The 22,790-nt window shown below is 35.6% G+C and overlaps 1 protein-coding gene across 1 annotated transcript; it reads right to left on the bottom strand.

Moving 5' to 3' along the window:
* Window positions 1-363: 363 nt before the first annotated feature.
* On the bottom strand, window positions 364-22,386 carry LOC102689043 (NEDD4 binding protein 2 like 1). The gene is made up of 13 exons (XM_015341872.2): window positions 22,060-22,386; window positions 21,284-21,411; window positions 21,084-21,172; window positions 18,012-18,088; window positions 11,451-11,569; window positions 11,253-11,341; window positions 9,027-9,103; window positions 7,020-7,124; window positions 5,312-5,377; window positions 4,185-4,309; window positions 3,623-3,711; window positions 2,375-2,451; window positions 364-1,227 (listed from the first exon to the last, which is right to left on the bottom strand). The coding sequence occupies exons 1-13, from the start codon at window positions 22,194-22,196 to the stop codon at window positions 1,110-1,112; spliced, it is 1,296 nt and encodes a 431-aa protein (XP_015197358.2). The 5' UTR covers window positions 22,197-22,386; the 3' UTR covers window positions 364-1,109.
* Between the last annotated feature and the right edge of the window lie 404 nt (window positions 22,387-22,790).

Genomic DNA, 22,790 nt, shown 5'->3' with positions numbered 1-22,790 from the left:
TTTAGGGTTTATTATGCCACTGACTGCAATAAACAGGTTTTCAGAAAGGCTTACTTGAGAGTCTGTCTTCACCATTTTCTAATGACCATGTTTCTAGTTCAGCACTTCTAACTTCCTGTGTTTCTAATATGTGTTCACTTTGTAAATTGCTGTCTTTATAACTTTTGTTTTACACCTAGTGCACAGCTCTTTGACATGCTACGTTTATAGGAAGTACATAAAAATGTTTATTATTATGTTACTGTGCAATAAACATTACTTAAACATTTCAGAAACACAAAACAAACAACAAAACTCCAAGTATTAATGGTGTATTTAATCTTAGAATTCTTGAAATTACTGTATTTTAAAATAATTTATCAAAAGAATTGATCATTTTTTTTAGTAGGACTTTATTTAACAGTAACAAACTGGTCAAAATATTCCAAGAGTACAAAAATGCAATATAAAACATGAATAAATGGGTTAATACTGGTAGCTCCTGCAGACTAAAAACAGTTGAAAAATATATAACCTAAAAGGAAAAATCAATGTATTGGAATGAGAAAAGTCTTTCACATAATACTGAAATTAACCAAATGGTTCCACATTAGAAGGTTCTTTTATATCACAGCTGTAATAAATAATAAAAAAAATAATTTTTTAAAATAATTAGAATTTCCAATGGTAGATCTGACATATTGAAACAGGCAACAACTCAGAACAGGACAGTATCTCAAGTTTAGTTTACACCTGTTAGCCTTCCAGTCTACTACAAAAAATAAAATCTACCAAACTGTTTTCTATGCATCAGATTTGTAATGCCTAAGAATTCTAGTGAAACTTATTTCAAGAACATCAGAAATCAGATTATCTTCTATGTTTTTTGTTTGTGTAAAAGAACAAAACTTTACCTGCATAATTAAAACTCCCTTTCATTTCCACACTTAAAACCCATTGCAAATACTGCAAATACTCAAAGTTGTTATATTTAACATAATCTGAAGAAAGAAATATTCAAAATTGTACTTTTCTGTGCCGATGTATTAAAAACATCCAGCATCTAACACATTAGCCAGAGGACAGCGTGGCAAAGCCTTGCTGCTATACTGAAGGTTTTTAATCGGATTTCAATCCTGACATTTCCAGGGCTCCTCGGAATTCAGCACTTGCCATTGTGATCTGACCATTTTGAACTTCTCCACCATGTTCCCTATGACCCTTTCTGGCACTCTGCAGCCGGATCTTCTGTTTCAATGAAAAATTGAAATGCTTCACAAAACCAGCATGATTTCCAAGTATCCTGGCATACCCACTGCCTCTCACGTGCACAAACACAAATGCATTGAAGCTGGAGTGCAGAAGATGGATAATGTTCAACACAAAGACATATCTGATTCCGTTCAAGGCTTTCTAAGTCAACGATACGTGCAGTTGACCTACATAAGCAACATTAAACCAGGAAATAAGACAGCATGACCCTCAGGCCTGACTTTGATAACCTGGCAGCAATGACTATCTCTGTAGTGGATGGCTTTTGTACCAAGAGTGATTCTGAAGAAAAGCAGCACACTTGTACAAACACGGAAAGAGCTTATACGAAAGCAATACTGGTACTGGAAATTCCGGTGTTTCATCAATTTTAGCAAAATAAGAGACTGTTCATTACTGTGATTGGTTGCTGAGTAACTATGAATTGGATGGAAGGAGCAGAATGTTCCTGGTACTGGGACAGGAGACTTCTAAGGAAAATGAGGTTGTTGCTCTAACTGGTGTAGGTGGCACTCTTGGATGAGAACGTCCAAACGAATGCACCAGAATGGCGACTAGGGACACAGCTTGAGTAGATGCTGTCTTTCAGACAAGCCAGAAATCTTGGCTACATGTTCCCATTAAGGATCCCATGACAAGCAGGGGTGTTAGCCTTAATATTCTGACTGCATCCCAATTAAAGTTTGTTCAATCTGGCCTAACTACATCTCCTCCTTTAATTCACTTGACCTGCTGTGTAGTGGGACAGCTGGCGCATAATGGGTGCTGCAATATAGGAGGGATAAATGGCCCCCCTTCTGCATGCAAAGCATTTTAGGATATCTTGGACTTCATTAATATTAATTATATCTATAATTAATTATAATATATCTATAACCACCTACAACAGTCAAGCCACTCAGAAGCCCCACATGTTATGTTAAAGAAGGCCAGTGTAAATTGCCAATCAATGCAAGAAATGTTTAGAAAGATTAGGTTTTCTGCATTATGAATCACTCAAGTGAACAGCATCAAATTCATATGATTCAAAATCAAAATAGAAAGCCATATCAGCTTTCTTTATTTTAGATCTGGAGCCTCTTAAATTAGGTAAATTAGAAGATAATTTGTGCAGTTAATCTACCTGTACAATTCCGAAGCATCCTGCTCACTGTTGCCTTCCGGTTCTTTAAAAATGACTTTATAATAATACTGAAGAGCCTGAAAGAAAATATCAATAAGAAATAATCAGCAACACAGCTTCTTCTGTATTTTAAGTCGTAACATTTAGATTAAACACAAATAAAATGAACCAAATAGATCACACTAAGTAATGCCATTAACCACAACTGAAATAAAACAAGAATTGTTTATAATTCAAGACAACTTTCATAACAAGATCAAACATTATGAATCAGAAAAGGCACAACTACAACAAAGCATCGAATAACTGGTGATCATCAGTGTAACTAAACAAAACAAAACAGAATACAGATTGGTATGCTTTGCTCAATTAAAATAAATTAAAACAATTTACAACACACAACAAACAATACAAATCTGGCGGTGTTAATTAGAGGACTGAAAATAAAACAACAACAACACACCCTACACAGTACTGGGTGTCTAAAATAGAATAATCCTAAATTATCCTGAAGTTGAAGCATGCCCCCACACCAGTGGAGTACACAGAAGAGGTGGAGCCCTTCAACACTGATCCATCAGAGACTGTCTAACATGGGCTCACCACTGGGAACACAAGGTCAAGACTAATTCAAGAACAAAGCGTGAGCACCCAGCAAAATCCATCCTTGAAAGAGGCTTCACACCTCAGCCACAACTGCTATAATAACAGCCAATAATGTCTGGGATTCAAAGTGGTAGTGCCAACTGAATAATTTTTCAATATTGGGTCAACCTGATGGTCCAACTCTGTAAGGTCATCTGCCCAAAAAATTGAAGTATTGATCCACCGGTGTCTGCTGCTACTTGACAACATTCCACCTCAAAAGGCCAGAACTGACAAGGCCAGCACTACCCCTTGTGGGTTTGAACAGTTAGACCATCCATTCTGCATGGTAGATACTGGACCTGAGAGACTTGATACACTGTTCCCAAGTCTGTCAGTGCTAAAGGATAAATGGGCTAGGTTCTATACAACAAAGGGTGATTACTTAGTAATGCTGAGACATGTTAAGTTGTGCTGCTACATAAATGAGCTGCACAACTTTCTCCCCTGATGACCTATTTTACAAAAAGTTCTATTTAATAAAATGACATCAACTGTAGGCTAGAAAGAAAATTTATATGACCACATTGTGTACATTATTTGTTGTTTGGCTATAAATATGTTCTGATAATGACACAATATTTTTAAATCACTCTCACTTACCATTTGAACATATGGTTTCATGTGCCAGAGAAGGACATTGGTGGTATCAATGATAACTGGTGAAATTCCAACCTTCATGGCCTTTTTAGCTGTAAAGGTTTTAACACTTTAAAAAAACTTCAATCCACATTGATCTTGCACGCTACTTTAGAAATACAGTATGGCAGGGTTTTATCTGTATAAAATCCTACTATTCTAACGAAGAAATTCACATTACCTCTAAAGTACAAGCCAGACGGTCCTTTGTTTGAATTGAAAATAACATCATAAAATTATTCCATTAAATAAAAATTTAAGTTAAAAAACAAAAAACTTTGGTAGGCCTTAGAGTAATACAGGTGGGTAGCTGCATCAGCATGCGTAAGCTGCAAAGGAACAAGTAATAGGTTTATTCCCTGCTGAAAAGAGAAGAAAGAAAACACAACATTTCGGCAGTGGAGCCTTCTTCAGATGACACCTTCTTGACACCTGAAGAAGGCTCCAAGGCCAAAACGTTGTGTTTTCTTTTTTCTCTTTTCAGCATGGAATAAACCTATTACTTGTTCCATTAGAGTAATACTACCTCTTCTTATAATCCATTCGTGTGCTTTTGGCAATAAATCAGGACGAAAGCGATAGACTCCATCTCTGCCGGTGAAATACGTGCGAGTGTTGATTATTACTCCACCAATATCTTTCTTTATCTTCCTGACAGAAGAATAAAGATAAAATTAAACAAAGCACATTTAAATTATTTATTGGCTTGTGCAAGGCAGGAACAAATTGCCCAGCCAAATGGTTGAAGCTGATTTCTTAGGATCCTCCAAGATGAGAAACATCGCAGGCTCTTTGCAACTAGTCCTTTCATTGTGTAACATATTTACCAGTCTTTTTATACTTTATACCAGTCTTGTTAAAATTAAAAATCAAATTAAAACATTAATCCAGGTTTCATGTGTCCTTTTGATCCTATGTTTCTTAACAACATGACCATTTTCTACATATATTGATTATATATAATTATATTAATAGGATAACATTCAATGTTACTGTTAAATAACTAAAGCAATAATTGTATGTTTTCATAACTATTTAAAAAATGTTAATAACTGGACTGCATATTTACAAAATGGATAAGTTAAATAGCACAGAAACCAGGCTGGTACAGACTGGAAACAGCACATCTATCATAGAATTAGGAATTAAAATAACATTTCTTAAGTCCGTTTATGTAAACGCTAAAACTTTCTCCTTACATTAAGTAATATATATTTTACATAACTGCTATACTATAAACTATAAATTTCACGGTTACCAGCATGATTGCTCACTACAGTTTTCTTAGAATACAATGTGAAAATTCACTAAACACGTTTATCTGAAGGTTCCCGTTTATCAAAGATAAAATCTTTGAATGTAACAATATGAACAAGTCACCACTGCAGCTAACATCTGATACATAAGCTCTGATACATTCTAGTGAACGTATTCTAACCATAACACTGTTTCAGCAGAAAAGCACAGAATAAATTTTAGAAAGTATATATCCTAGTAGACATCAGGATTTAATCAACACAGGACACTGATAAGGCTTAAATGTTTCAATTAGTTTAGACATGAGGAGTTAGAACCATGTTTAGCATACATGTGCATGCATGTGGGTAGGTGGATGTTCATCACATTTTAAGATTTAAGATCTTAAGATCTTACCCTGCTAGAGCTGCTCTTCCTGATCCTGGAACACCCCTCATGAGAAAGAGCTTCGGGATGTGGTCTCTGTCATTGGATTGCAAATTTAATGTTCCAGTGGACATCAAGAAAACAATCAGTCATAGCCTCCCCATTCACTGATTTCCAGGTGGCAGAAATATTCATGTGTAAGAGTGATATATGCAAATGAATATATCATCTCAAAATTAGTTCGTATTTTTTTTTCTTTATACCTAAGGCAATGTCAGAAAACTTTCCACAAGAATGTATTTGAGGCACACAACAAACACATGTACTGTACAGCTATGGGTTGAATGAAAGGCATAGAATACATTTTAGAAATGCACTTATCCTAATGGACATCAGGTTTTAATCAATGCAAGGCAATGATAAAGGTTTAATGTTTCAATCAGTTCAGATGTGAAAAGTTAGAACCAGATTTACATATGTGTCAGCCAATTTCATTTTAGATTAGGTTTGGTTCAGAAGCTGTGTTTTTGTGTACTGGGCTTCAAAGCACATATTAAAGGTTAATCCCACACTGAAAGAAGAAACATAGCATTTCAGCTGTCAAGCCTTTGCATGCTTCTTGTGATAGCAAGAACCTGAAGAAGGTTCAATTGCCAAAAGATGTGTTTCTTCTTCCTACTTTCCAGCGTGGATTTAACCTGTGTTTGCTCCATTTTAGATTATGCCCATCAGATAATGATAATGCTAACACATTTTTTTCTAACTCTTTTGATTTAGATGCGACATTTTTTATTGCAGAGGGAGTAAGAGACTAGGACAGACTAAACGGGAAAAAAAATCTTTGAATAAGAGTAAATGGTCAGGTATACAGTACATATTGTGTGCCCAACCCCCTCCCTCTTAAAGAGTAAGGGAAGATAATTTAACATGGTCTTTTACAACAGCTACTTTGTATCATTGAATCTATCAATGAGGATTTTGTTACAATTTAATTGGACATGGAACTGCCACAGGAGCTGAAACAGGAAAGTGTGTCTGACATGCCTACATTTTTTTGTCAAACTCAGTCTTTTTTTCTTGTCAATTATATTTCCTAGTTCTGGGCTATTTCTGGTTCAAACTCCTTTGAGATGTACCTTTCTTTAAAACAATTCTGTCAGTTTCAGTTCTACTCAAAGCTATTGTCAGCCTGGTCAGTATCATGGTCTGCTGCATATCTATTACCCATATACATATTTAGTACTATGACATTTCATGGAAAGATTTTTCTTAAAAACTCTAATCTTCCAATGTATTGTTTTTTTTTTCTTCTACTATGCTTTATCAGTTTGCCCAAAATATTTATCATGAAAAAATAATCTTGTCCAGTAATTATTTGGATTGTATCTGCTGCTGAAGACAGAACATGGGAAAACCGTTTGATCTGTTGTCCAAAAAAATTAGACATTAGCCATCTAGATAAAAACAGCATTAGCGGAACATCATCTATAAGTTAAGCAGATATGGAAAAATTATATCTTTTTAAAGATGTGAACCTTCACCTGTCAACATAAATAAAATCAATTTCAGTTTAGATTATTCCAAATGTTGATACCTGAAACAATAATATTCAATTCCTATTATTCAGGATAATATATCCAAATTCAGATATAGTCTACGCAAACATACATTACAAATTGTTAGCATATCTACAGTGTGTCTAGTGCAAGATATTTATTTCTGAAATGAATTTAAATACCTCCAGGGCTCCTTCGCATTTCGTATATCATCCACAGTTTCATATTCCTCAAAAGTATCCCGCATTGTCTGCAGCTTATCCATTGGTATAGTGCCTTTTGTTCTCCTATTAAGGATATATATATTAAAAAAGGGCAATAAATCTAGTTTCAACTACTTGCAGCCACCCATGCATTTCCAATTCATGTAATTGTGGAACGAATTATCTCAACGGAAGTGAGCATTAATCTGTGCTAATTGAATTTGGGTCTGTTAAGACCCCACCATCAAAACAAATGCAAGAGCACACAATGCAGTACATATAATGCACAGCACACAGCAAGACCCCATTTCCCAATTATGCAAAGTTTGGAACTTCTATATTCTCTATTCCTGGCATTGGAAATAGCAGGTGGAGTTTGGCTGGGTAGCCTCAGGGCATGCTCCTGTGATTAACAGGTACCTCGTGTCTTCGGATAGTTTTAGTTTAAGCTGAATCACTTATCCAGAGGATGTCAACACTCCTGTTGAAATGTAACAGTACACAGAGTGAGGAACAATCAATAGCTATGACTTTATTTCAACTATATGACAGCATCCATCCATTTTCTAACCACTTTATCCAATACAGGTTCAGGGGAGAGCTGGGGACCCAGAGCCTATCCCAGCCATCAACAGGCACAGGACAAGATATAATGTGCCTTGGATGGCAGACAGGGCACACACTAACAAAAGGACCAATTTTCCCAGAAGCCAATTAACATACCAGTATGTCTTTGGATTGTGGAAAGGAACCAGAGCACCTGGAGGAAACCAGTGTGAACATGGGGAGAACCTACTGTACAAAAATCACACAGATAGCACCAGAGGAGTCAAACTCAGGGTCCCAGCTCTTCGACGGAGCAGTGTTAACCACTGCCATTGTCCCGCCACTCTTATGACAACATTCAACATTATGCCTTTGATGAGAAAACGTCTGGTGTGTAATGCCCACATACATTAAAATTTGTATACCTGTTTGCCTATGATGAGAGCTCTGCAGGGTAATTAAGGCATCAATATTTAGCAAAGGTTTAAAGCTGCGCTTTGTAAAAGGTTTTGGATGCTGCCAACCTTGTATCTTGGGAGCTATAATACAAAAATTCAAACAATGCAATATTGTTGTTGTTTTTTAAAGGAAAGGTTGAAATAAATCACAACTTTGCATATTAAAAGAAGGTTCCATGACCTAGTAAGGGAAAAACAATGTATTCTTTATCTGAGCTAGAGAGGTCAAAATATTTTAGTTTACCTTGTGAATTATTTGGTTTTGGAGGGTAACCTGAACCTCCAGTGGATCATGTACATATTCTGAGAGAATAGCACATGTGACTAAACCTTAGATCCTTTTGTAATCACTTTTTGACCACAAGACCCAAAGCACATGTCCCTGGATTCTGAAATACCAAGAGCAGGTATAAAACAGGTGTTGTGATCTAGTGATTATCACCACACCAACCCTTATACGACCATGTCCTCTGAAAACATGGCCAGATTCATGTGATAATTAACACAATGCTTAACGACCCAAATTCAAGATAGCGGTGAGGATGATCTGTGTGAATTCAAATCAGAACTGCTTCTGTTGATTAAAAAGGGTGAGTTCATATCGTATTTGATACATAGCTGTGTTACCTACTGCTGGATGTGTAGCCTCAGACAGCTGTGGAATTGATGCTGTTATGTGCTGAAGCTGTAATTACAGGTACAAGTGGACATTCCTACTTTGAGAGGTATTCTCTTCTTGTTTTGCTGAGAATTGTATGTTTCCAATATTGTATAGACTCAAGTATAATGTTCCAAACTAGCCAGATTAGTTTTGTAATAATCTTGATCTGTAATAACAAGATATCCTCCTAGAATATTCCTCCGACATAAAAGCACAGGTGGAAAATACCAGTACAAAGTTAATTTTTAATTTTGGTAGGAAATACAGATAATTTTCACAGAGGAATGAGAAACTGAGAAGCAAAGACAGATTATTTTGTACCTGTATAATTCCTCAATACTACATTTTTTGTTGTCTTTTTGTTCGACGATCTCGATTGTATAATGCAACTCATCAGCCTGCAATAAAAAAAAATACAGAAAACCTTAGATTATCAATACTGTTATTAGGCCATGGAAGCCCTACAGCACATTCCATCTTAAAAGTAAGGTATTAAGCCTATACAAAGAAATGCAATGTTTGAGTACCTCATGTTGTTTCACATCTGGAGAAGAAGCTCTAAAGTATTAAGAAAGTGTAATTGATGGGACAATATGATGGAAGTAGTATATAATCTCCCACCACAGAAGCTTTAGCAAGCACAGACTTGTTTTAAGAATCTCCAAAGATTAATTCAGGCACTCCTTCGATCAGGTAGTACAGTAAAAATGCAAATTGTACTCAGTACCAAATAATAATAATAATAATAATAATAATAATAATAATAATAATAATAAAAAACTGTATTTTATATAGCGCCTTTAAAGGTGACTTCTCAAAGCGCTTTACAGGATGACAATAACAATAAATAAGAAGACTACAACAATAATTAAGAGGATTTCACAAGATAGGACACAATTATAATTACAACAATACACCAATAACAATAGAGGAGACCATGGAAGGTGGTATTAAGAAGAGCAGAGGGGTGAAGAGTGGAACCAGTTAAGTAAAGGCTTTTCTGAAGAAGAAGGTTTTGAGTCTAGATTTGAAGGAGTTTAGAGAAGGTGACTCTCTAATATCCTTGGGCAAAGAGTTCCAGAGCTTGGGGGCATAGCAGGAGAAGGCCCTGTCGCCCATACAATGTAGACGGGCTTGGGGGACAGTAAGGAGGTTCCGAGGTGGGGAGTAGGGCGATAAAAGTTCAGACAGGAATTGAGGTGTTGACAGAAAAGTACTGAGCACTGATACATTTTCCTTGCCTCTTAAACAAGTCACTGCTCTATTTGTTGAGTATTCTATGGACAAACCTCAATAAGAAAACAGCATCATCTTCCACCACAGAATCTTAGGTAACCAGGGCTTATTTTTTTCTGGGCACCTGCTTGGTCAACATACTGCCTGTACATTTTCAGAGACGTTTTATGAGTCATACAGATTTTTAAAAACTATTGTGAGGTAATTTTTACTAGTTTCTCTGAGGATTGTCAGATGAGTCATTACCAATGTTTATTGCATTATTGTTTTCCGTTCAGGCCTTACTTTAACAGACAATAAAATACCTTAAAGTTTGCACCCTTCCAAAACACATGCTGTACAATAAAAGAGTGCTATCCCTGGTGTACCTGCAAGTCTTCAGCTTTTATCTGTACACCGGATTTTAAAAATGTAAGAGAAAAATATGTATCTGCACCTCACGATACAGCCTTTAAAAACTCCAGTGTAATTAAAAAAGTCCCATTTTTATGAAATCAATGCTTAGTAATTTAACTGCCATTTGAGCTCCTTAATCACTTCCAGTTGTGACTTTGTTTTGATAAGAACTCTGAAGCGGAACTCTGGGTTGACCTTATCTGTACCCTTTGAATTTTATTTACAAAATACATACTATGATGACAGCACACCTTGAAGGTGTTTTAAAGATGCCCCTGTATGAAACATTTTCCTAGTTAAGTGAGTAACAATTACTAGTCTTGCCACTAACTGGACTGAATGAAAAGCTGTTTGGTTCATCCTTCATGATGTGTCTAAGTCAAGCTAGGCAAGTTTTAATCCTCTAAAAAATGTTCCTGGGTGTCATGCAGAGAATACTGCTGTGTCATTGTAAAACTAAGTTATTTATTCTGACCAGCTTAGCACAGATCTGTAAAAATTCTGTTATGGAGTTGAATCAGTTATGGTTAAAATGTGTTTTTCAACCAGTTCAGTAATACAAAATGCAGACTGAAAATGTCTGACTTCCGGTTCTTTTTTTTATCGATATCAGACATCGGAAATCCCCTTGAGAAGCCAAAAAACTGCCTAACAATTGCCACACCCGAAGAAGGCTCCACAGCGGCAAGGTTTCTTTTCGTCTCTTTTCAGCATGGAATAAACCTTTACGGGCTCCTTAATAATCGCCACTGCTTGTGTTCCATTTTCATTTAAAAAACACACAAATACTTCAGCTGCATTCCATCTGTTTTCATTGTTTAAAAACTCTGCTTAAAAAAAAGAACAGACTAGAAAATGTCAAGTGTATTCACACAATTACACTTCAGAACTCTCTTTTCCATCAGTCTTCCTTACCATTTCAACATATGACTTCATATACCACAGGCGGATGTTGGTGTTGTCAATGATTACAGGGGATATCCCTCTTTTCATGGCTTTCCATGCTGTTTATTTGAAAAAAATGTAAGACCACAATTAAAGACTGCATATACACTAGCAAAGATGTTCCAATTCTATAAATGTTTTAAAATTCCAGCAAACGTTTACGTATACCTTTTCTCTCATTCTCCCGGTGTGCCTTGTCCTGATCTTGTTCATTGTAGTCAAATTTTCCATTTCTCTTGAAGTAGTCATCACTGCTCAGTACCTTTCCATTCTCACCCTTTAATTGTCTGATAAAAGAAAATCATTTAAATTACATACATCTTTCTTCCAAACCACTCTAACCAGTACTGTTGCGGGTGAAGCCATGGCTAAGGATGAAAGAAAGGACACACAAGTCCACAGCAGGGCAAACACACATACTGTACCAGGGCCACTTTTTTCCCAGAAGCCAATTAACCTAACAGTACAGTATGTCTTTGGACACACTGCCTGATCAATCTTTTGAGGTTACTATACTCATTGCCTTATTTGAGGTTTCAAAGAGCTTTCCCCAGAGTTTATCAATGGCTTAAATACTGCAATAACTACTGTACACTGCTCATTCAAGCATTAGATGTAAAAACATTAAAGATACACAGACATTTAGAATCCTTTATATAATGCATATGAGTTTAGTTCACCAGCAATGTAAAGCTTTCCCCTTTTTACACAGAAACGCTGAATTGTAAATACATTTAAGAAATAAAATACAATAAAAATCAAAATATTGTTCGAAACATGACTTTTATTTTATACTGTATTTGCTGGTAGATATATAAAAAATACTCATGGCAGAACTTAATTGTAAAACACAAATTATAAAAATAAACAAATAGAGCTAAAGTTATTGTACATGACATCACTTTTTGATTAGGAAATGAATTTGTAATTATATTTTCCCAAATTTTAATTCTAATGACAACATAATCAACACAGAAGTAGCTTTCGAAGTACTGTACTGCAGCCTAGAATCCTATACTAAATTTCTAGGAAATTTAAGGAGTCATATACAGTACATACATACTGTATACATTTGTACATAAACATTTGAGAAAACACTAAGCACTCTTATGTACACTGTAGTTTTCTTATTAAAACAACACTTCAGGAAATGGCGCATTATGTGAAGATTACAGTCCTTTAAAATGCATTTTTAAGAAAAACATCATAGTAGGCTTACGTTTAAATATGGTGATGCATAAAAAGGAAAGTTGTATAATATTTTATTTAGTTTTTTGAATGTAAGAATCATGAATGAATCACCGCACACAAATAGCAAGCAATTGTAGATTTACAACTACAGAATCTTTCGAGGGTATGAAAATTACATCACTGTATTATTTCATTTAATTAAGTCCCAGCGAGGAAACATTAATTCGGTAAACAAGAACCACCGTCTTGTTCAAATTTCAAAATCCATAGTACCACTTTTCTAAGTGCAATGATTGCTCTAAAATGAGTGAGGACTGGACTACCATATATTGGTAGTAAGCTTCTGACACTGCATTCCTGGTTTAAATTGTACGCAGAATAGAAAAAAATACACATTCGGGTAACAGAAGACAGTATTTTATTACTTACTCAGCACGTTGAGATTTAAATGTCCCTGGCAAACCCCTCAGAATATAAAGTTTAAGCGACAGATCATCACCCATTACTTTGTCTTCGGATAGCGGACATGCAGATCTTCAGCTGTGCTATCTGAACAGCAGGCACGGTTAACTTTCGTTTCCCTTGATATTTTATACGATAAGCTGAAGATTTTAATATCACATGATCAATGCGCGCACTTTGGGGAGTAACTTGCAGCACACACTATTCAGGCTTATTTAATCTGTGACTAACAGATGTGTGACTAACGTTACGATTTTAAGGTGCGTAAATAACCAAACTTTCCGGCCCAACTTTTATGATGGTTAAATACACGTTACTATTGAAAGAGAAAAAAATCGTGCCAGTGTAGTCTACTGCAAATTACAATTTTACCTCTAGTTATGTGAATGCCTTTACTGCCTTAAGTGTATGGCTTTAGGCACTGTTTCACTTTTAGAGGTAATTTAGATTGAAAGTCAATACTGCAAATAAAATGCAACTGTATTATTATTGTTTATACATTAAGGAAATTATAACTATGGAGTGGAATTCTATCATAATAAAGAAAACCCCAAATCTTGCCAGAATTATATAAATATGACCGATAAATAACTAGTAACGAGTTATTTTAACAACAGTACCTCACAAACAATCGATGTACTGTACATAAAGCTGACAATAGTTCAGGTGGGTAGCTGCGTCAGCATGCGTAGTTTGCAAAGGAACAAGTAATACTGTAGGTTTATTCCATGCTGAAAAAAGGAAACAACGTTTCTGCTGTAAAACCTTCTTCTAGTGTGAGCTGACAATGTTATCAGTGATGCTGTCTGTACAAGACGACCGAAACGAGTTAATTGTATACCATAAAAGGGTGTGGGGCAGACGAAACTGGGAGGAAAAGACAGAAGAGGAAGCACTGTGCAAACCAGATTGGTACCAAAGCGAGCAGAAAATTAATACGTCTGAAAGCTCATGTTTTGCATTTTATTTTTAATAAAGGTTTTCTGAGCTTTACTATTAACTGTGTCCGTGCAATGGATTTGTATCTAATATAACCGATTTCTAAAATCTCTATTAAAATGAAATTCCTAAAATCAAGCAAAAAAGAAAAGCTGTATATAATAACCGAACGGTGTATCTGTAAGGTTTTAATGGTGGAAAAAAAAAGATTAATATGCACATTAGGTTGACAGTTGTACTTTTTATATTTACTGATTAATTTGGCTGTTAAAAATAAAGCAGATGAAGCTAAATTTTTTGCACTAAGTGCTACAGCTTATGGTTAGCAATATATTTACATAGCGCAGTAGATTATAGTTTATGATTGTGGGGTAAGGATTACAAGGATTACAAGGATTTTTAAAACTAAAAATTGCAATTCTCTCTTTACAACAGGACCTGTCGTTTCTTGTTAAAGAAAAAAAAGATAAAATAAATGAGCGCAAGAAAAGAATGAACGAATCCGAAACAAAACCGTTATCTTGGGTTTTTTAACGAAAGGGCCAGGTGGCACTCATGATACACGTTTTAAAATGGACCTTTACTTTCTTCCTTTCGGAAAACGTAAAAAACGTATTGAGAGTTAAATTACTTCAAAAGCAAGATATTAGTGATCAACTGGTATCTTTATTGGCTTTTTTTTCAGCATACTTAACAAGCACAAATCACTCCTACAACTTCAAATTAAGCACCAGTCTTCTTAGGTACTCCAGGGATGGCAGTTATTCCAGAAAATATGTTCTTCAAAACAAGATGAAATTAAATTAACCTTAATTCATTTGACAGGACAGTTTAGTATTTCAAAGAACTACAGAAAAAACAGAAAACAGAAAAACAGAAACAAAGCAAATTGCTAAACACAGAACAATTAAGTAAAGTACAATCAAGACAAGAATTAAATATAAAAGCAGTAAAAGAAGTATTATATTGGAATGTAAAACATCTGCAAAACATATTTTCTCAAGAATAGACAAGAAATGAATGAACATTTAATACTTTCTGTTCTAAGGAGGAATTGATTTACACTTGCCTTTATGTAGTCTAACTCAGCCTTCATTAAGCAGCTTTGTTTAGTTTAAGGACTGTAAATTGCTTTTGGGGTTAGTGTGGCAGAGATTTGTATCTCCTAGCTCAGTGGTTCTCAAACTGTGGTACGCGTACCAGCAGTGGTACTTGAAGTGCCGCCAAGTGGTACGCCAAATGACCCTGGAACTGTGTCATGTGCGCTGAAAAATCGGGACGGGTTTTCATATTTTGTATTTTAATACGTGTCTAATACGCAGCCTACGTACTACGATACAGTGCGTGCTAACACTTCAGTGGACACAAGAGATACTCTGTAATTCTATACCACTCTATAGGAATGCGTGCTACGGACGCAAGTGACCAATTGTATTTAAAAAAAGCTACTGTACCTCCAGCAAATAGGGAGAAAGGAGAATGTGCGTGATTTTGGAACAATGCCAACGTTGTAAACACAGGAATGCATAGAAATACATGCTACGAACGCAGGTAATCTCGTGAGCACACGAAAGCGTGATAACAGAAAACTATTTAAGAACTGTTCTAATTTGAGAAAAATACGCCGAGCGTCTTTGTTTCGCTCCCATGCGCATGAAATAAAAACTTTAAGTAAATACGGAAATAAAAACGGAAACGCGTATTGCTAAAGCAGGTAAGCTACACTATTTTTGAAGAACCTTATTTACCGTTGGCAAAAGGGCTGACACGTATTATGTGTAGAGAAAAAGCTGCTTAACAGCTCGACCTGCTGCCCCCCTCCCCCTGAAAGACACAGTCATTCATAGAATTATTTAAATGAAGGATTATATCAAAAGTACACTGATAGAGCACGTTAAGATGAGCAGATGTTTTTCACTGCAATTAGATGAGTCTGTAGTCGATTTGGCCATTTTGCTCGTTTACGTTAGATACGAGTTTGAGGGCATGTCCCATGAAGACTTTCTGTTCTGTAAACCGCTACCAACAGGAACTACAGAAGAGCACATATTTCAGCTTCTGAATGAATTTATCCAAGAGAATGGCCTCGACTGGATAAAATGCGTCTGAGTTTGTACAGACGGTGCTAGAGCAATGACAAGCTGACATAACGGTGTAGTTGCACGAATTAGATAGGTTTCTCCAGAAATTAATGTACGCACTACAACATCCACCGCAAGACCTTTGCCGTCAAGAAAATGCCTGACGATTTAATATCTGTTAGACTCTGTTGTGAATTGTATCAAAAATTAATTCACATCTGCTATGCTCAACTAAACAGGCTCTCGCTGAAATGGTGCTTTTTTATTAGTTGTTGTTAGTTTTTTTTTCCTGTAAAACACTTTTACACCTTTAAAGGCACTATATCAAATAAAGTTTATTATTATATTTATTATATGTATGTGTGAGTGTGTGTGCAGGTGTGCTCATGTTGGTCATTGAGAATTTCTGGGGTTCCTATGAGATGATGACTTGTAGGTGATACTTGGATGCTTTGGTTAGATTAGGGGTGGTACTTGGTCCAAAAAGTTTGAGAACCACTGTCCGAGCTGGACAGACAATGAATGACATTGACAACTTAAAATTTCTGTGGTGTCGTTAAAATGTATAAGGACAGACTGTCAGAATTCTCCTTGGAGCTCCATTCTCTAACCACTTTACCCAATACAGAGATGTGTATCACAGCAAGCATTGGGCACAAGGGAGAAAACACCCTGGACAGGACGACAGTCAACTGCAGACACAGTTGCACACACTCTCAGCTGGGCTGGTTTTCACAAAAGCCAGTTAACCCACCCGTATTCTTTTAGACTGTGCCATCTGTAACTGAAATCCAAATAAAAAGAATTTAAAGAAGCTTAGTCCCCAGTATAACACATAAATCCACCTTGATTTACATCTAGAGAAACTAATTTAATTAAGACACGAAACGCTTTTCCAAAGGAAATTTTAAAGACTTAAAACTCTGTAGCTTAATTATATGACTGATACCGGATACCTACTGTTTTTTTTGTATTTGTATAATTGGGCAATAGCTATACTATTAACAAGCTGTCTGAAAACCACAGCAGGAAGAAGACATTGGTTTGTTTCTTGTAATTACTAAGGCGTCACTGTCTAATGTCACATCATGATGGCTGGCTTCCTTTCAGTGAAAGAGGACAGTCTCCCTTTTTGTACCCTAAGGGACCGTCAGCATGATGTTGGCATGATGTGTACATAACTTGGTATTATTAACTGTAGAATAATTCTGTGGTATAGATAGTAAGTACTGTATATACTATCAGATGAACTGAGTATTATGTGTTCAATTCCCCTACAAACATTTACGTTTCAACAGAATTTATGTTTGATTAGCAGCGCTATCTGAGCTAATTAAAATAATACAACTGACAGGATACCACTACAAGGATAAAATGAAAGTAACAACATTAAATGATCACTTTATATTGTGAAGAGTGTATTTTATATCAGTAGCACTGGTAACAATAGGTAGACATTATAATGCCTAAAAACATTAATAAAAATAAATGGAATTTGTTTTGTTAGATGCTTTATATTAAGTACAGACTAATGTTTCCATGATTAAAAACATTTAAAAAATGTCAGAAAATTCGGACTATCAAGACATGTATAATAAAAAAACTCTCATAGAGCAAGTAAGCACAAATATAATTAGGTTTAGAAATATAAAAGGCTGTTTTCTTCCATAAAATGTCCTACTGTATCTTTCATTTCTGAGATAAAAATTAGAACTATTATCCACAGCTGTGTTTTTCTAAAAAATATATTTGTAAATGTTTCATGGAAAGGTTCATTAAGGCTCTTCGGTATCTTGAGTATCGCTATCTTGTATCTGCAGCCAGCTCAGGGGAGGATTCATGCTGTCTGATGTTTGTGTGCAAACTGCATTTCAGTATCTCCGAGGTTTCTCTGACTGGAGTACATCATGAATGCTGTAGACTTGCTCAAACTCATCCTTCATGCGCTGAATTGTTTCCTCTGGAACTCCGTAGTTGGTTTTACTGGGAAAGGAAGATACTTTAATAAAGCACTGCCTTCGACTTACGAATGAGGGAGCCGTCAGTTACATTTTACCTTTGCAATTTGTACACGTTGTTCTTCCAGCTGGTTTCAGGTTCTTTAAAATTGACATAATACCCAAACTCGAGAGCCTGTGATAAGAAGACAAAGAGCAGCGATTATTAAGTCATTAATAAGGCACATCTCTTATTTTTGTTAAAACACTGGACTGAAAATAAATTCTATGAAAGTCAATACTAATTTTAAATACATCCGTTCTTGAAGAGGATCAAATACAGCGCATTTTAAAAACATAATTGTTTCCAGTACACAGTGCAGGAATGATACCATTAAAAATTCTGTAAATTACACAGTTCAAGTTAATAATGCACTGCTCAAACCCAAAAATTTTCTTACAGTTAAATCAGGTGTTCTTTCATACTCTTGTGACTCTTGCAGTGTTTGAAGAAGAGAGGATCTTGATTACAGATGTACTGTCAAAGGCACTGTTCACCTATAGAACCATGAAACACCCAAAATGGAGAAAATAGAGACAACCCAAACCCAAAATAGAGAAAACATTTCCACTGTCCATATCCCATTTGGACTTATGCAGAATTGTGATTTCAAACAGAAACTTTCCTGATGCAGTTTCCACAGCCTTGCAACCCAGCTGAACTTTTGGAAGTTATGAACCATCCATTACAATTCATGAATTTTCCTTACCTGACAATATTTCCTTTGTGCTTTTAGAACTCTACTGTGCACTAGAAATAGCTGAAGGATGTTCATTGTATTGTAATCTGGTCTAGACAGTTCTTCAATGTTTTATGTTGTTTATGTTGTTTTAAAATGTAGCCATTTCAGCACTTAATTCAGTGTTAGAATACAGCAATTGGGCAATTCATATACTGTCTTTCAAATCTTATCATTTGTAGACTTTCTTTTCTCCTGTTTATAATATTTCTGACGATGCTGATCAATACACATAATAATCAATACACATACCTGCACTTAGATGTACAGTACATTGAAAATAATACTTAAAACAAATAACTGCTCTTTGAATTGAACCATGAAACACTCTTCAAGCTGAAGGAAATCTAACCTATTCAAAATGTTTTGCCATCCTTAATTAATACCAGTAACATTTTTATGAAACACTTGAAAGATCATGGTTTCGTAGGCATCATAACATATATATCCTCTTTGGAAAGTTTAGGAAGGGACTTGACAATACCAGGCTGGAACTTTCCTTCTTTATGTATTTCTTTTTAAATATATATCTTTATTGTTTGGTAGTCTGGCTCACATTAGTGAAATTCACCAAAACATGGGGGCAGCCCATGAGGTGGAACCTATCGTCCTCTACTTCAGCTAACAACATGCATGAGCTGCATGATCTTGCAATCCAGCAATGCGAGCTGTTTAAGGAGCTTGACAAGCTTTCACTCAGGAAATTCAGTATAAGAAAGTCAGTCTGAGTCATGCTTATTCCCTGCACCTGGCACATAGCTCATCCTGTCTCATCTCTTCCACTCCCTAAGACGTTTCCCTTACCATGAAAAACTGCAATGATGTCCCCCCACAGTTTTTTTCAAGTAAACCCTTTCTTTCCACATACAGTAGGTTAAACTTTGACATTGTGCAGACTTTAACAGAAAACATACTACAAAAAGGTTATAGTTGAAGGGTCCCTAAAAATTAACTGAGACAAAAAATTCACAGATCTCACCAATTTTAAAATAATGTTCAAAATGTGTAGGTTTTAGCATGTTGTGAACTGGGCTTTAACGTGAATGTGCTCGCCACTGGATAGTTAAACTAAAAAAAAAACAACAAGAAACTCCCCAATAGAAAAAATTGTCTAAACTAAAGTGTTATCTCCTACCAGGGAAATGATTCACAGCCATTCATTTTTTGCTACTGTAGGTTGTTTTTTTCCAAGTGGAACAATGCATCCAATCAGACACTTATTCAGTCACAAAAGGCTGAACTTTGCATGTCATACTTTGTGCGGTTTGTTGCAAACTCAACCACTAAGCACAGAAAAGATGAGTCACCATTAATGCATTTTGTGTCCTCATCTTCATAGGAGCTAATAAAAAGTCTAAATCTTATAACATTTGGGGAGGAGCTCACTGAGTACTCACCTGGGTTTCTGTGACAGTTTTACCCAGCCTGATTATTAACAAATACCTAGGTCTAATGACGAGAAGTCACTAGATCACTTTCATAAAGATGTCAGTGTCGTGTGGTTCAGACGTGAAAAAAGTGTCAATTGCATTGGGTTTTGATTTGAATTGCAATACTGGTGTTTGCAGTAATATTGAAGATTTATAGTTTGCAACAGTTGCTTTTACAGCTTGGCATTTTGCACTGTCACTTTGGATTCGTATCTTAGTGCAGATAAATTATCTTGGTTACTGTACATAGTGAAGTCCACAGCTTTTTATAATTTCTTTGCATTCCCTGTAACCACAGGATATCTCTGTGTGATTTGTCAAGATGTACTATACTGTATGTTACTTAGGATAGCCTGAACACAAACTCCCCTGTCAGAGGACTATTTTTACACTTTTAATTTTTCATAATCCATTTTGATTGATTCTTAAACCATCAGTTCTCTGAATTTGTTTTTTTTAAGTTAGGCAAAATGTTTGAAATGCACCGATGCAGCAGCCACAATTAACAATCTGCAAGTTTGAAAAGCAGACTGAACACCCTGTTAGAGTTTTGCTATTCTTTTCCCCATCATTGGCATGGCAATGAGATAAATAATGAGTAAATATGCTAGAAAGGGACCTAGAGAACATAATTTGTGAACTAAACCGTGCAAGTATAAACATATCAGAATTTAACTTTTTTTTTTGCTGTTGGGAACAATACCTTTTAAAGATGAAAAGCAGTGCAGTTATTAAATTTAATTTGTATTTCACTAGAGACTTTAGTTTAATACTGATTGACCTGTACAACCAAATCAAGTTTCATGTTATTACTAATCATGTCTCCACGTACTGTATATAATAACTGAATTTTTTACATGATTTTTTTAAACTTCCTCCTTTGAAAAAAGGTGTATATGAGAGGAAAATAATAATTTAACTGTTCTAGACTTTATTACAATTTAAAAATAATCTTCCTTACCATTTCAACATATGGCTTCATTTCCCAGAGGTGAATGTTGGTGTTATCGATGATAACAGGAGACTCTCCATTTTCCAAAGCTTCTCTTGCTTAAAGTTTTTAAAAACAAGTCAGGAAGATTATAAAAACATTTAATTATATACTATTAAATATGTAAAATAATTCAAATTTGTTTGACAAAATTGTGATTTTAAACATACCCCTTTTTTGATTCCACTTGTGGGCTGTTTTCAGTAAATAAGCCTTAAACTTATACTCTCCATTTCTATCTCTGAAAAAGTCATCGGTGCTGAATATGGACGCATTGCCATGAGTATTTTTTATTTGTCTTAAAAAGGAAAACAAGATGGAACAGCAAATATTACTGTACGATAAATCTTTACTGCGACACACTAAGTTAAACTGGACTTTCAAGTGTTTATTCTCCGTAATACTTGTACTTAAACGTTCTCTTTTCCACTCATAATGGCGACGAAATAAACTTTTTTAAATGGTTGGTAATAGCACCTCTTAAAGCAGTTTATTACACAGTGGTAACATTAATAGTTTAGTTTACATAACACGAAAAATAAAGCGTATTTAATAATATGCTGAATTGAGAAACCTCCAAAATAACTTATTTTTAAAGACAACGGAAAACATCTTCATGTAACATTCTAAACAGAAACAAAATGGAAACAATGAGGCTAGAATTTCAAAAACACGGAAACAGCCAAAAAGCGCCTTAAAGCTTTAGCTCTAATTGAGATCTGTTATTCCAACTTTTTTTAAAAAGGGACATTTATTTCCTCTGATGGAATGAAAGAAAACAATCTAGGTTGCGTACTGAGTAAATCAGCTTTATGTAAAATACAATAGTCTGAATTATGGCCACCTGTCTTGTGACAAGAATGTTAACGCGGACTGGATCTCTCACAAAATGATCATGAACTCACTGGTGTTATAGCCACGGTTATGTTTCTTTATACGCGGTTACCTAGCAAGAGTTGACTTTCCCGATCCTGGCAAACCTCTCAAGATATACATCTGTGGTCGAGGACGTCGTCGTCGGCGTCGTCTGCCATTCGACCCCAAATCGAGGTGGTCAAATGCACGAACAAAATCATCGCCCATTGCCACTCTGATCTATGGTTCATCGGATGTAATTCCTTGCAATTATATCCAGTACGTCTTAAGTTTCGTTTTCCTTGCTGTTACACATCAGATGCGTCAGAATGTATTTTCTGCATCATGTGACCTCAGTAGAATTCAGTACTGCGAAGATCGATCACATTGCAAGTGCTCGGGATGAATAAACCACTTTGCAAACATTAAAAGTCGGTTATCCAAAGGAGGTACTTATCTACATTTTAATGCCGAGCGAACCACGTGTGAAACCCAGCTGCAAAAAAACAAAGGATCTCGGTATAATGTCTTTATCAGAGACAAAATATGGACACCAGGGTTAATGAGCAAATCAGACAAGATTTCAGAAAATAGCTGCACTGCACAAGAATAAACCGATCAACTACGCTATTGAACCGTTATGCTGTTTTCTCATCTTCTGTAGTGAATACTTTGTCCTGTTTACCGTCACGTTTGACAGGAACTTTTAATATCCTAATGCAACTAAATATTGAAGTCAAAGCCAGTAATTTAACATTTAGAAAACCACCACCACAAATAAGGGTAAGTTCATATAAATCACCCTCAAAAGCCTTTAAAATT

Source organism: Lepisosteus oculatus, chromosome 5 (genome assembly GCF_040954835.1).
Source record: "Lepisosteus oculatus isolate fLepOcu1 chromosome 5, fLepOcu1.hap2, whole genome shotgun sequence".
Taxonomy (NCBI): Eukaryota; Metazoa; Chordata; class Actinopteri; order Semionotiformes; family Lepisosteidae; genus Lepisosteus; species Lepisosteus oculatus.
The sequence above is the reverse complement of the archived record's forward strand: the minus strand, read 5'-3'. Positions and strand labels throughout refer to the sequence as shown.